A 15,155-nucleotide genomic window follows, 5' to 3' on the forward strand; every position below is an offset into this window, starting at 1 on the left:
AAATCCACAGAGGATCCTCCACACGGCGGTCGAGGGGGCGTCGTGGCGGGACCCAGGGGCCAGGCCCGGTCCCGTCACCTGCGTAAACCATCATCATGTCAGGTCGGGCCTGGCACGTGGCGCGATTTGCGCAGCCTACGACGAAGCCGAGGCGTCGCTTGGAAGCCAGCCGGCGTTTGAGCCGGCGTCCCCTGCCGCAGGCGGCGGCAGGAATACAACGACAAACAATCAAGCCGGTGAGGCCACCCGCAACCAAGCGGCGGGCCTCTCCAGCTTCGGGGACTACTGTCGGGGGGATAACCCCGGGGTAGGCTCAATGAGCCTGGTCCTTTATCTTCGGCCCAAAAGGAATGACCAAAAACAATTCTACAAGGCCCATGTCCCCTGGCCGGCTAAGCGACACCTACCGGCTAGAGGCAAGACATCTACCTCTTCCTGGCCGCCTAGGCCAAGCCAACCGGCTAGGGACGAGGCGGCCGTGCCCCAGGCCGGCTAGTCAAACAGGCTAGCCGGCCGGGGATCTCAAGTCACATCAGATCGTAGGTCATGACGAGACCCTACGATTAAAGGTGGCTACGCGTCAGCAAAGGTACTGGATCGGAGTGCATGGCGGGTACCAGCGTCGGCGGCCACGCCGCTGACCTCCCCCGGCTTTGATCCATCACCCAGCACAGTGTCGGCTGTCAAACTCCCACTCCATTACTGCACTCGGCGTGGGAACAGTGGAGGCGGCCGTACTGTGTGCCCATGACGAATCTCGCTGGACGACGCCGGACGTACCACACGTGTCCTGCGTCAACCTTACGCGAGAACCTCATTGGCTAGCCGGCGGGTCCCACAGCCAGACGGGACCTCGCAGCCGGCGGGCCCCTCAAGCGACAAGACAAGACCCCCGTGGGCCCCCTGGTCAGCCAGCGAGGCTGCTAGCCGGGTCCCACTCTTGTACCCTTTATCCATATTGTAGACCGGTGGGTTCGTCTATAAACCCTCCTGGCCCCCCTCCATGCAGAGGGTCGGTCAACTGGACACAAACACACACACCAACCACATAGGAGAGGAAGAGACGAGCCGGCTGCTCCTTCTTCCTCCTCCGCAATACAGCTCCAGGAACAACCTGTAATCCCATCCATACATATCATACACTCCGGCAGGACTAGGGGTATTATCTCTACGAAGAGCCCTGAACCTGGGTACATCATGCGTTCCATGCTTGTACCAACCTCGCCCCCAGCGCCCTCCGGTGCCACTTCGGTTCCTACCTTCTTTAGCCTACGCATGGCTTATGTTGTGAGTATTCACCGACAATGTGGGATGTGCGAACGAGATGTTGCCATATCATTGATCCGTGTAATGAATTCATGGGATGTGTTTTTTCTCTATCGTCTATTTTTAAAACGCGAAGCCGTTTGCGTTTTAAAAACAAACGATAAAGTATGTTTTTGTCGTCTACTTTTAAAACACAAATGACAAAAAATAACTTTGTCATGTGTAATAAAAAAAGAGACGGCAAAGTATGTCTTTCCCGACAGTAAAACTTTATCGTCTATTTTTCTCTACTTTATCGTCTCTTTGTCGTTGCCGTCAGCAACAACAAATAATGGTTTTTGCTGCCTGCTTCAATAAAAGCTCACAGCAAAGCACAGAGCTAACGACAAATTAGCTGTTTTCTGTAATAATGATGACTAACAGCCTTACAAACTTCTCATTCTTGATGGATTCGTTGCCACAATGACGCGTCTATATTCCTTCCACAATTGTTCATGGAAGTGCTGCATATGTACCGATACGTTTATAAACAGGCCACCGTGGGCCGTGCTGTGCTAGGCTTGGGGACGGCCTGCCCGGACTGTGTCAGCCCATTTGGCCAGATCATGTCTTCTTTTCTTTTTTTTTTGATAACAAGATCATGTCTTTTGAGTGTGAATAAAGTTAAAAAGATACTGTATTAAAATTTGCAGCGCAAAAGAACTCGTCTCCATTTCTACTCACCCGACTTGCATACCCTTCCTTCCGTTATCAGCCATGGCGACCGCAACGAGGAGGCTGCTCCCGACGCTCCTTAGAACCCTAACCGGCACCCGCCACGCTGGCGCGGCGCGGGGCTTCGCCACGGGGAAGGCAGTCGGCGCTGCGGCCGTCGTTGGAAGCCACACCGCCAAATGGATGCAGGTACCCATCCCCTCGTCTCCGCTCTCTAGATTCCGATCCGGTTGGATCAGATTCCTAGGCCGAAGTTTCCGCATTTTTCGTACGATCCACCCAATCCGGTGCGAAAGGTAGCGTCTTTGCGTGTCCAGTGTGCGATTTATGTGATCGGTATAGCGTGTGGCCCTTGTTTAGGTGCGTAGTTGCATGATTAATTTTAGATTCCCAATTTAGCTTAGGTCAATCTGGGTTTTCCCTTGAGACATTTTTGGGCTGTTTTATGCTAGGTGTATGTGATAATGGCTTCAACTGTTTTGTTGGTAGATCTGGAGGTCTCAGATAACTCTCATCTTTCGACTTACTATGATATGTGTAAGCTTGTTGATAGCACATGTTATGAGGGGATGTATCTATTTGGTCCATTTCATTTTCAGAGACAAAATCTGATCAGTTTGAAACTCTCCACTCTTGTCATAAATTTGCTGACAGTGTTAGGAATGGTGATGCATCTATGAATTCTTACAACTGACAGCTATAAATCTGCACGTTCAACTGTACGAATTCCTTTGGTTGACCCATCCTTCAGTTATGAGCTAGCAGAGTCATGTTAAACAATCTGCAGCGACAACTAAACAGATGAGCAAGTCGACCCATCCATGGTTAAGATTTTGTTTTCATTTGCTTGATGAGACCTTCTGACCCCTTTGCTTATTTCGTAGTAATATGCATGCTCATCCTGTTGTGTTTTACTATTTCTATACATTGTTATCTTGATCCAATGTGTATCTTTCTAGTTTGTGTCCGTAGCGTTGACTGAAGCATGGCAGACCATTGATAGATTCTTTCCAAGAGATGTATATTGCTTGTTTTCATGTCATGACTTACAGATGTTTAACTGTCACATCTCTGGTTCTCCCTTCTACTGTTGTTGATCGAATGAAACTGTTCTCCCTCGCATTAAAAGATGGATCTTAGATACTCCCTCCGTTCCAAAATAATTGAAGTTCTAAATTTGTCCTAAGTCAAAACTTCATTAAGTTTGACAAAATCTATACAAAAATCAATCAACATCCACAACACCAAATTTGCTTCATTGGATCTAAGTCAAAACTTCATTAAGTATATTCCAAAATAATTGAAGTGGGTTGTAAAGTTGTATTAAAGCAGCGTCAATTAATATGGATCAGAGGGAGTATCATACTATATGCATTTGATGTGGTATATTTTTCTATAGACGTAAAAGGTTTGAGTTAGGGAAATCCTAGAACTTCAATTAGTTTGGAACGAAGGAAGTAGCTAATAATGGTTGCAAGTGCTTAAGATGTACTCCCTCTGTAAACTAATATAAGAGCATTTAGATCACTAAAATAGTGATCTAAATGCTCTTATATTAGTGAGTATGAGATAATGAACTATTCTTCCTATTAAAATTTTGCTATAATAATGCCACCGGGATCAGTAGAATACTATCCTACCATACTTTGATAGTATGACTTTTGGTTTCTTCCATTGGCATCAATAAAATACTATCCTACCATACTTTGATAGTATGACTTTTGGTTTCTCCCATTTTCCAAGTAAAATCAAATGGTCAGTACTATTTTGAGGCTTTTCTGGCTATTGGACTGTAGGGAGATGAATAGACTAAAAACTAATGTTGCTTTAACTGTGGAATAGTCATCATTGAAAGTAAATTATCGAACTCTTGAATCTGCAATATCCTTGAACACACTAATGTTTGTGTTTATACCGTTGTACCAGTTAGTCAGGAGAAGTTTCAGGCCATGATCGAGCAGTTCAGGAGTTTGTCATGTGATATTCACACCTTAAGTACCATAATTAGCTGACATATGAGGTCTATTGGTTGCAGAGGATGATTTTTTTGACTTGTTGTGTCCACTATTTATATGTAAAAAAATCTTTCATTTTATTTATTGCAGGACACAAGCAAGAAATCTCCAATGGAACTGATCAATGAGGTGCCACCGATCAAGGTTGAAGGGCGAATTGCTGCATGTGAAGGGGGTAAATCAATCAAACACTTCCCACCTTTACACATTGTCATTATCATGCTTTGGCCACACTGTTGCTTGCAAATTATGTTGATATACTCATGATCATGCATTTTGTGCAAAACTGACTGTTTCCATTTCAATTACAGATAAAAACCCTGCCCTTGGCCATCCAATTGAGTACATCTGCCTTGATCTGGAGGCACCTGCTGTGTGCAAATACTGCGGCCTTCGCTATGTTCAAGACCACCATCACTAATTAGACAAGATACCTTAATTTACCACAGCAGAATTTGGAGTTGCTGCATGCTTGTTGGGTTCACAATGTATGCCAATGTACTGTGTATTGCGCTTGATGGCAAAATGTTGTCTATGACTGTCATCCTACTTCCTGTGACATAATAATGTTGCTTTAACTTCGAATTGATTTTCTATAGCTGACATTTGTTGGCATTTCCTGAATCAATGCACTTTCCGTATCAAACTCCCTGCACTCTGGATAAAAGGGTTGAGAGGGAAGGAACATGAAATTGATTATAGAAGCTGCTTCATGAACATTTGGCCATCAGAATCATTTCCCTTGCTCTGTATGATGTTCCTTTGTGTTGTCCTCACCAATGTTTATGGAAAATCATACGTTGGTTGCAGATACATGAAGAACAAAAAACTTTTGGACCTCAATAGCTGCTGAATGTTTGCTGGGAGGGGTTGACATCTGCGAACGATTTTGATGGTAGTTTTAGTTATAGAGGGGTTACAACTTTAGTTGAAGGGTTGTCAGTTCTGAATGCATTTGTTTCCACGCAAATTGCCATCAAACGGCTGGGCGCGGGGGGGGGGGGGGGGGGGGGGGGGGGGGGGGGGGGTGTCGCTGTTACCTCCCTCCAAGGGAACGTCAGCCAGCTTACATTGTCGAAAACTTTTTATAACCCCTTGCTGTCTGTGACGTGCATGCCATAAACTGCTTAGAAGGACAAAACCAACCACCCATATGGAATTGGAATGCAGGATTTTCTTAAATCCTGCGCGAACTAGTTTCTCCTGAAATTCATTCGTTTGCCACATTCACAGCCTGTTTGGTTCGGGGATATTAGAGGCAGGGAATGGGAATTTAAAAGATAAGTGACATATTATCCATCGTTTGCCTAGTACCTTACTAAACTCCAACATATAAACTCCCATTCCCTTTACTCATTCTAGCCAAACACGCGGTCAAGGGTAAAGGAAGAAAATATATGAAGCACCTATCCGTGATTGGAAAGTATTGACCGGGGCCAAGGTGCCAGCGGCCACCATTAACCGGAAATAACCCTTCATATGGTCATGCACAACTTAGAATAGATTCTGGCCCATCCAAAAGGCAGACAACGCAGGGATTTATTCATGCCTAGAGATCTTCTCAATGTCTCCTAGCACCTATCTGCTCGAAGGCGAGAATGTCAATCCTACCGCGGTATTCCCGAGTTTCCATGTTTCTTGGGTCTTGTTCGGGTTTTGATGAGACATTTCCATTTCAAACATTTGAGTTTTCATGTCCGGATCGACTTTGGTTCAGAAAATTCATGCCTTTCCGATGATCCTGTACCTTGGCTCTCACAATTGATTTTTTTAATATAAGCCTCTGAATTGCATGAGCAGTTTATCCTACATCATTCTCTCCCCAAATCAAGAACTTGCTTTTGATCAAAATGCCCTAGTTAGGAAGATTTATCCTCTTCTAAAAAAAAAGATTTATCCTGTGATTTATGATGACAACTTCTGCTTATGGTCTGGTTTCAGGGTTTCCTTAGATGGATTGGTTGAAATTTAGTCGCAAGATTTAACTCTTATATCTTGAATTTCCATTGGCCGTATCTGATCTGATAATTTGTGATGTGTACTAATTTATTTATTTTACCCAAAGTGGTGTACATTAGTTCAGTATGCAGCCTGAGTCTAAGCAGGGTGTTATTTCAGTATATCATTTTTTAAGAATTTATATCAGTTGCTGCTTGTTTCTTTTTGGACATATCATTTGCTCATCTGCGTTGGTTTTTCAGAATGGAGAAGCATCAACACCAACTCCGGCAAAGAAATCATGGATCCCAGCAGGCTTTGGAGGCAGTGCCAAGCATGGCGCCACCATCGACATCCCATTATATGTACATAACTCGTTATCCATATAACATGATAATATTAGATTTTTGGTACAGTTGATGATAAGTCCAGTTCATGTAGGATCCGAAGAAGCGGGAGAAAGAGCTCTTATCATGGGAGGAGGATTTGAAGAGGAGGGAGCGGGTTAGATCACCTTTTTTTACTTATTATACAAATCCTATAGTGTCGCCTCCATCATCAGATTGTAATCTTGAACTGTTATGTGTTCATTTCTGAGATGAATATTTTGAAAAGAATCTGTCATGTGAAATTAACCAATTTGCTCAAAAGTGACTCTTAGAAAAATTTCTCTGAATTGTAGCATTCTTTGCAGGATATCATACAGAGGGAGAATGCAATGAACAGAGGTGGTTCTCCTAGATCATTGTCACATCTCCATCATGGTTTAATGTTGAGATAAATACACTAGCAGTTACTGAAGTTGAGGTCGAAGCACAATACGGTACCCGTGGCCTCGATCTCCTCTCCACCTCAACTCACTCCACTCCACTCTACCGGCGGCCGGCGCAGCGAAGCGAGGAGGAAAGGAAGGAGCAATGGCGGAGCGCGGGCAGTACGGCGGGCACCACGGCGCAGGGCAGCAGCAGCACGGGCGCGGCCTGAAGGGCATGCTGCAGGAGAAGGGCCCGTCACCGTCGCCTCCGCAGTCCCCTCCTCCAGCGGAACGGCGGCCGCGCGTCGGACCTCTCCGTGGCGCCGCTCCTCCGCGACAGCTCCGATTCCGAGGCGTCCCTCTCCCTCGCCTCCTCCCGCTTCTCCATGTCGTCGTTGTCCTCCTCCGCCCACGACCCCGACGACTTCCCCCGCCACTCCCTCGACTCCGTCGGCCTCACCCCGAAACCATGAATCCGGCTCGTCCGCTCCCAACCCCAGCGGACCCCGGCGTGCTCCTTCGCCGCGCGCACGAGCTCAAGGAGGAAGGCAACCGCCTGTTCCAGTCGCGTGACTACGCCGGCGCGCTGCGGTAGTACGAGCTCGCCCTCCGCCTTGCCCCGCGTAGCCATCCCTTGCGCTCCAGGCCGAGCCGCGCTTCCCGCGAGCTCTTCTCCGCCGCGCCCGCGCGCTTGAGGCACTCGGCCGCCACGAGCTCGCGCTCCTCGCCCTCGACCCCAACCACCGCGACGCCATCGACCTCTCCCACCGCCTTCGCTCCCGCATCTGCTCGTCCTCCTCCTCGGCCAAGCGGATCCGGAGGCGGCGACCTCGGATCTCGCCGGATCTGGCCGTAGGAGGGGCCAGCAGCGAGGTCGGCGCGGGGCTAGCGCTGCGGCGGAGGGGCAAGGCTGGGCCGCAGCGAGGCTAGGCGCCCTGTGTGCGGTAGGTGCTCCGGGCGCAGACGCGGTGCGGTTGGCGGCAGCGGAGCGCACGAGGCAGCGAGGTCGCCGGAGGGCGCGGCGGCGGGGTCGCCAGGGAGAGTAGAGGGGCGAGCGGGGCGAGTGGCAGCGCGGGGTGGCCAGGAGCCCGAGCTGCCGGCGACGGACGAAACAATTCGAGGGGGTTTTTGAAAATTTCGAACGATGTTTGACCGGTCAACTCAACAGAATACGGAGCTATACGCGAGGAGTGACATTATAATCACCACAACTCGTATTCAATGACCGTATTAAGCGTATTCTAAAGTCCAGTAATCGTATTATGCTTGGCCTCAACTTTAGTGACTGCTAGTGTATTTATCTCTTTAATATTTTGACAGCATTTTGAAAGATGCATCTGTTGTGCAGCGGGTGTCACCATCGAAGTGAAAAATTGGCCACCAGTTTTTCCCATCATACATCATGACATAGCCAATGAAATACCAACCCATGCTCAACAGTTGCAATATTCGGCATTTGCTAGTTGGCTAGGTACTTCACCTCCCAACCGTTTTCTCCAATTACTTGAGATTATTGCTGATAGTTTTTACGTTTGTTCACCGGTTGCCCTTTTTGCAGGAATTATTGTATGTCTCAGTTGGAATGTATTTGCTGTCTTAGTTGAATCAATTCACGGGGAAGGTGCTAAATATTTTGCATCACGAACAAATTTTTCCAGTGTGCATCTTTTTTTCTTATCTTTCTTATGGCAGATATTGTTCTTTTTCTCCTCTCCATCATCTATGCGACGTTTGGATGTCCTCTTTCATACATTCTATGGTACAGACCTCTGTACCAAGCCATGAGGTTTCTTTTTTAACTACCAGCTCCAAGTAAATAATTGCTCAGACAATGCTCTGTGCAAGTGTATAATTGCTGACTGGTTTCTCTTGTTTTGTAAGCCAGAACTGATAGCGTGGTGACATTTGCCCAGTTTTTCGTCTTCTACCTGGTAGTTTTATCTACTTAGCTGAGTTATGTATGCTAATAATCTAAACATCTGATTCTATTGCATTTTTCTCGATATTTATCTTTCACCCCTAATGTGAGATGAGCACAATGACGGCTCGATATGTGACAGGTGCATGTTGGATTTTGTGTTATTGCTGCAATTGCTCCGCCGATAATATTCATGGGGAAAACCCTTACGTAGGTCTAATAACTACAGTGATGTTTTCTTGTTAAGTTTCCAACTGCAATAGTTCAGTACTGTTTCTTTACCTGAATCAGGGGAATTCTTGTGGCTATCGAGGTTTTAAACACGGATATGTTTGGCGGGGTACGTTCGTCTGCATTACATTATTATGGTTAACTATGAACATAACTGCAGTGATGTAACTTGCCATGGGCCTTAATTCTTTTCTGTTTTGGAGCAATGCAGGTACTTTATCTAATTGGATTTGTATTGTTCACGGCGGAATCTCTTATAAGCATTTGGGTGCTTGAGGTTGATGCCCATTTCATCTCCTAATTTCTTTCAACATTTCTATTGCCATAAAAAAATTTGGCCTGGTTGTTACTACTATGTCTCTTATGAACTTGCTTGGTTGTGACGAAGCTTCAAAATTGGAGTCTAGTTTGCATGACTTATTCTTTGTCCACTTGCATTCATTTTTGTAAGTGACATCGTGATAGAAGGAAGAAAAATAATATTAAATTATATTTGGATGCTTCCTTATTTCCTAATCTTGTGCAACTACTAGAATGATCAGCTTTTGCTGCGTTTTTTCTCGAACTATTACACACACAATTATTGAATCCACGCAACTTTCCTGCATGGCTTGGTGACATCCTTAAGGTTTACTCCTACTATTTTGCAGAGAGTATACATGTATTTCCGAGGGCACAGATGAAGCCTAGCAATGAGACGAAGAAATCATTCAAGACAACTGTCTCCTCAATAGCAAGCATTCTTGATGTTTCACAAAGTTGACGGTGAATGTTGATGAACTGTTTCTGCCGAATTCTTGCATATTCAGACATACAATGGAAAATGATTTTATCTCATAGTAGAAATGTGAATCAAGATAACAACTACTACTCCCTCCGTCCCAAAATATGTGTCTCAAGTTTGTACTAGCTTTAGTACAATGGCGAGCGACAAAAACAACCCCAACATCAACCGCAAAATGATAGGAAAATTTAGGGCGGCGCTCGACTCGGCTAGCCTTAGAGAGATCAAGTGTAAAAATCACAAATACACTTGGTCCAACGAGGAGGAAGACCCAACAATGCTTAGCATCGACAAATTCTTCTGCAACACGGAATGGGACTGCCTCTTCCCTTCAAATCTCCTTTATGCAGCGTCGACCTCCTGCTCGGATCACTGCCCCCTCCTTCTCGTGGCATCTAGGGCCCCGTTTAGGCCGGGGCGGTTCAAATTTGAGTCTTTTTGGCCGAAATTCCCGTGGTTTCAAACGACGGTACTGCGTGCTTGGCAAAGACCGGTGACTTCCTCATGTGCGTTCAAACACGTTGACACAAGAATGCATCGAGTAGCTAGTGACTTAAATATTTGGGCAAAAGGCTTCTGCAGCGAAACTAAGCTGCAACTGCAGTTGGCTATCGAGATTGTTCTTCGTCTCAACGTTGCCCAAGAGAAAAGAATCCTCTCCCCAGCCGAACACAACCTCCGCAAACTCCTAAAAACTAGGATCATGGGGCTGGCGGCGATCGAGAGAGCACGTAGACGCCATGCCTCCTGCGTGACATGGCTCCAGGCTGGGGACGCCAAGACGGCCTTTTTCCAGGCCAAGATGAATTCCACACGGCAAAAGAACTTCATCCACTCGTTGCACACGAATACATCCATCGCAACCAGCCACATCGACAAAGCATCGACCTTCCATGAGCATTTCTCGTCCTCCATAGGTAGCATGGCGCATACAAACACAAGCATAAACTGGGAAGCTTTAGAGTTACCATCCCTCACGGCAGGAGGACTCAACAACCCGTTCACAGAGGAAGAGGTCTAGAAGGCGATCTGCATTTCCCCTCAGGAAAAATCCCCGGGGCCAGACGGATTCAATGGATTGTTCTTCAAATGTTGTTGGGATACTATCAAGACAAATATCATGGCAGTGTTTGACCAATTCTACCACCTGGCGGGAGGGGACTTCGCACGGCTCAATGAAGCCTCGGTGGTTCTACTACCAAAGAAGAACGAGGCGAGGAGCGTGCATGATTTCAGACCCATCAGTCTGATCCATTCGGCCGCCAAGCTAACCTCCAAGGTGTTATCTATTAGACTAGGGGCGGTGATCCACCATTTAGTCTCTCCCGCGCAGTCGGCCTTCCAGCACAGCAAACGCATCCACGACAGCTACCTCTTCGTGCAAAATACGGTGTGCTCCCTGCACCGCAAGAAAGTCCCGGCCATGGTGATGAAAGTATACATAGCAAAAGCGTTCGACACGGTATCTTGGGAATACCTACTAGAGTTGTTGCAGCAGTTAGGCTTCAGCGCCAGATGGAGGGGTTGGGTAGCTTTTCTTATGTCATCCGCATCATCGTATGTTCTGCTAAACGGTGCTGCGGGTGAAAAATTCTGGCATAGATGCGAAGGCAGGGAGACCCCCTCTCCCCCTTCCTCTTCTTAATTGCCATTGACCCGCTCCACCACCTTCTCTCCGCCACCACGGAGCAAGGACTGCTGCAACCCATCCCAGGCCGTAACAACATACTACATGTTAGTCTGTATGCCGACGACGTAGTCATCTTCGTAACCCCACAGTGACAAGAGATCACTGTTGGGGAACGTTGCATGGGAAACAAAAAATTTCCTACGCACACGGAGACCTATCATGGCGATGTTCATCTAAGAGAGGAGATTTGGATCTACGTACCCTTGTAGATCGCACAGCACGAAGCGTTAAGAAACGCGGTTGATGTAGTAGAACGTCTTCACGTCCCTCGATCAGCCCCATGAACCGCCCCGCGATCCGTTCCACGATCCGTTCTGATATAGTGTCGAATGGACGGCACCTCCGCGTTCAGCAAACGTACAGCTCGACGATGATCTCGGTCTTCTTGATCCAGCAAGCAAGATGGAGAAGGAGATGAGTTCTCCGGCAGCGTGACGGCGCTCCCGTGGTGAAGGATCTACTCCTGCAGGGCTCCGCCCGAGCTCCGCGGAAATACGATCTAGAGGTAAAACTATGGTGTCTAGATCTGAGTTGCACGTGGCAAAAGTTGTCTCAAATCAGCCCTAAATCACCACTATATATAGAAGGGAGGGGGAGGAGGCCTGCCCTGAGGACCAAGTCCCCAAGGGGGTGCCGGCCAGGAGGAGTGTAGGATTCCTACTCCAATCCTACTCAAAATAGGATTGGAAAGTGGAGTCCTTCTCTTCCTTCCCACCTCTCCTTTTTTTTCTTTCTTTCGTTTTCTCTTTATGGCGCCTCGGCTCTCTTGGGCTGTTCCACCAGCCCACTAAGGGCTGGTGCGCCACCCCTAGGGCCATTGGGCTTTCCCTGGGTAGGTCGCCTCCCCTTCCTATGAACTTCCGGAACCCATTCGTCACTCCCGGTACATTCCTGGTAATGCTCGAAAACCTTCCGGTAACCAAATGAAGCCATCCTATATATCAATCTTCGTCTCCGAACCATTCCAAAAACCCTCATGACATCCATGATCTCATCCGGGACTCCGAACAACATTCGGTAACCACACATATAACTCAACTATACTAAAACATCATGGAACCTTAAGTGTGCAGACCCTGCGGGTTCGAGAACTATGTAGACATGCCCCGAGGTACTCCTCGATCAATATCCAATAGCGGGACCTGGATGCCCATATTGGATCCTACATATTCTTCGAAGATCTTATCGGTTGAACCTTAGTGTCAAGGATTCATATAATCCCGTATGTCATTCCCTTTGTCCTTCGGTATGTTACTTGCCCGAGGTTTGATCGTCGGTATACGCATACCTATTTCAATCATACTCATTCCGTAACTCAAGATTCCGTGACTCACACTTAGTCACATTTCTTGCAAGGCTTGTGTATGATGTTGTATTACCGAGTGGGCCCCGAGATACCTCTCCGTCGCACGGAGTGACAAATCCCAGTCTTGATCCATACTAACTCAACGGACACCTTCGGAGATACCTATAGAACACCTTTATAATCACCCAGTTACGTTGCGACGTTTGATGCAGACAAGGTATTCCTCCGGTGCCAGTGAGTTATATGATCTCATGGTCATAGGAACAAATACTTGACACGCAGAAAACAATAGCAATAAAACGACACGATCAATATGCTACGTTCATAGTTTGGGTCTTGTCCATCACATGATTCTCCTAATGATGTGATCCCGTCATCAAGCGACAACACTTGTCTATGGTTCGGAAACCTTGACCATCTTTGATCAACGAACTAGTCAACTAGAGGCTCACTAGGGACAGTGTGTTGTCTATGTATCCACACATGTATTTGAGTTTCCAATCAATACAATTCTAGCATGGATAATAAACGATTATTATGAAGAAGGAAATATAATAATAACTAATTTATTACTGCCTCTAGGGCATATTTCCAACAGTCTCCCACTTGCACTAGAGTCAATAATCTATTTCACATCACCATGTGATTTTAACGAATCCAACACCCATATAGTTCTGGGGTCTGACCACGTCTTGCTCGTGAGAGAAGTTTTAGTCAACGGTTCTAAATCTTTCAGATCCGTGTGTGCTTTACAAATCTTCATGTCATCTTATAGATGCTGCTACTACGTGCTATTCGGAAATACTCCAAATATCCACTCTACTATACGAATCCGTTTTACTACTCATAGTTATTCGGATTAGTGTCAAAACTTGCATCAACGTAACCCTTTATGATGAACTCTTTAATCACCTCCATAATCGAGAAAAATTCCTTAGTCTATTAGTTACTAAGGATAACTTTGACCGCTGTTCAGTGATTCAATCCTGGATCACCCTCCGTACCTCTTAACAGACTTGTGGCAAGGCACACATCAGGTGCGGTACACAACATGGCATACTGTAGAGTCTACAGCTAAGGCATAGGGGACGACCTTCATCCTTTCTCTTTCTTCTGCCGTGGTCGGGCTTTTGAGTCTTACTCAATTTCACACCTTACAACACAGCCAAGAACTCTTTCTTTGTTGATCTATTTTGAACTCCTTCAAAAACTTGTCAAGGCATGCATTTCATTTGAAAGTTCTGCTTACCATTTTGATTTATCTCCATAGATCTTGATGCTCAATGTTCAAGTAGCTCTATCCAGGTCTTCCTTTGAAAAACCCCTTTCAAACAATCTTTATGCTTTACAAAAATTCCACATTATTTCTGATCAACAATATGTCAACCACATATACTTTATCATAAATACTATAGTGCTCACACTCACTTCTTTGGAAATACAAGTTTCTCATAAACCTTGCACAAACCCAAAAGCTATGATCATCTTATCAAAGCGTATATTCCAACTCCGAGATGCTTGGACCAGTCCATAAAAGGATCGCTGGAGCTTGCATACTTGTTAGTATCCTTAGGATCGACAAAACCTTCTGGTTGTATCACATACAACTTTTCCTCAAGTAAACCGTCGAGGAAACAATGTTTTGACATCCTATGTGCAATATTTCATAAATAATGCAGCAACTACTAACATAATTCCAACAGACTTTTAGCATCGCTACGAGTGAGAAAGTCTCATCATAGTCAACTCTTTGATATTGTCGGAAACATCTTTGCGACAAGTCGAGCTTTTCTTAATGGTGAATAGTCACCATCATCGTGTGTCTTCCTTTTAAAGATCCATCTTTAATTAATAGTCCTACGACCATCAAGCAGTTCTCCCAAAGTCTACACTTTGTTTTTATACATGGATCCTCTCTCGGATTTCATGGCCTCCAGCCATTTGTCGGAATCCGGGCCCACCATCGCTTCTCCATAGCTCGTAGGTTCATTGTTGTTCAACAACATGACCTCCAAGACAGGGTTTCCATACCACTCTGTAGTACTACGCGACCTTGTCAACCTACGAGGTTTGTAGTAACTTGATCCGAAGCTCAATGATCACCATCATCAGTTTCCACTTCAATTGGTGTAGGCGCCACAGGAACATCTTCCTGCGCCCTGCTACACACTGGTTGAAGTGATGGTTCACTAACCTCATCAAGTTCCACCACCCTCCCACTCAATTCTTTCGAGAGAAACCTTTCCTTGAGAAAGGACCCGTTTCTAGAAACAAACACTTTGCTTCCGGATCTTGAGATAGGAGATGTATCCAACTGTTTTGGATATCCAATGAAGATGCATTTATCCGCTTTGGGTTCGAGCTTATCAGACTGAAACTTTTTCACATAAGCGTCGCAGCCCCAAACTTTCAAGAAACGACAGCTTAGGTTTCTCCAAACCATAATCTATATTGTGTCATCTCAACGGAAATACGTGGTGCGCTATTTAAAGTGAATGTGGTTGTCTCTAATGCATAACCCATAAACAATAGTGGTAAT

The 15,155-nt window shown here is 46.0% G+C and overlaps 3 protein-coding genes across 3 annotated transcripts; 2 read left to right on the forward strand and 1 right to left on the reverse strand.

Moving 5' to 3' along the window:
• Positions 1 to 1,922: 1,922 nt before the first annotated feature.
• On the forward strand, positions 1,923 to 4,712 carry LOC123410654 (NADH dehydrogenase [ubiquinone] iron-sulfur protein 6, mitochondrial). Its single transcript, XM_045103595.1, has 3 exons — positions 1,923 to 2,169; positions 4,086 to 4,170; positions 4,307 to 4,712. Exons 1-3 carry the CDS (start codon positions 2,023 to 2,025, stop codon positions 4,414 to 4,416), a joined length of 342 nt encoding a protein of 113 aa, XP_044959530.1. The 5' UTR covers positions 1,923 to 2,022; the 3' UTR covers positions 4,417 to 4,712.
• A 664-nt stretch (positions 4,713 to 5,376) lies between these two features.
• LOC123412423 (secretory carrier-associated membrane protein 5-like) lies at positions 5,377 to 9,704 on the forward strand. Its single transcript, XM_045105364.1, has 12 exons — positions 5,377 to 5,610; positions 6,197 to 6,298; positions 6,375 to 6,437; positions 6,628 to 6,661; positions 8,036 to 8,158; positions 8,246 to 8,308; positions 8,380 to 8,473; positions 8,573 to 8,618; positions 8,748 to 8,815; positions 8,897 to 8,945; positions 9,048 to 9,113; positions 9,487 to 9,704. The coding sequence occupies exons 1-12, from the start codon at positions 5,560 to 5,562 to the stop codon at positions 9,517 to 9,519; spliced, it is 792 nt and encodes a 263-aa protein (XP_044961299.1). The 5' UTR covers positions 5,377 to 5,559; the 3' UTR covers positions 9,520 to 9,704.
• LOC123412424 lies at positions 6,585 to 8,128 on the reverse strand. The gene has a single exon (XM_045105365.1). It carries the CDS (start codon positions 7,316 to 7,318, stop codon positions 6,944 to 6,946), a length of 375 nt encoding a protein of 124 aa, XP_044961300.1. The 5' UTR covers positions 7,319 to 8,128; the 3' UTR covers positions 6,585 to 6,943.
• Positions 9,705 to 15,155: the final 5,451 nt, after the last annotated feature.

This window comes from Hordeum vulgare, chromosome 7H, assembly GCF_904849725.1.
Source record: "Hordeum vulgare subsp. vulgare chromosome 7H, MorexV3_pseudomolecules_assembly, whole genome shotgun sequence".
NCBI lineage: Eukaryota > Viridiplantae > Streptophyta > Magnoliopsida > Poales > Poaceae > Hordeum > Hordeum vulgare.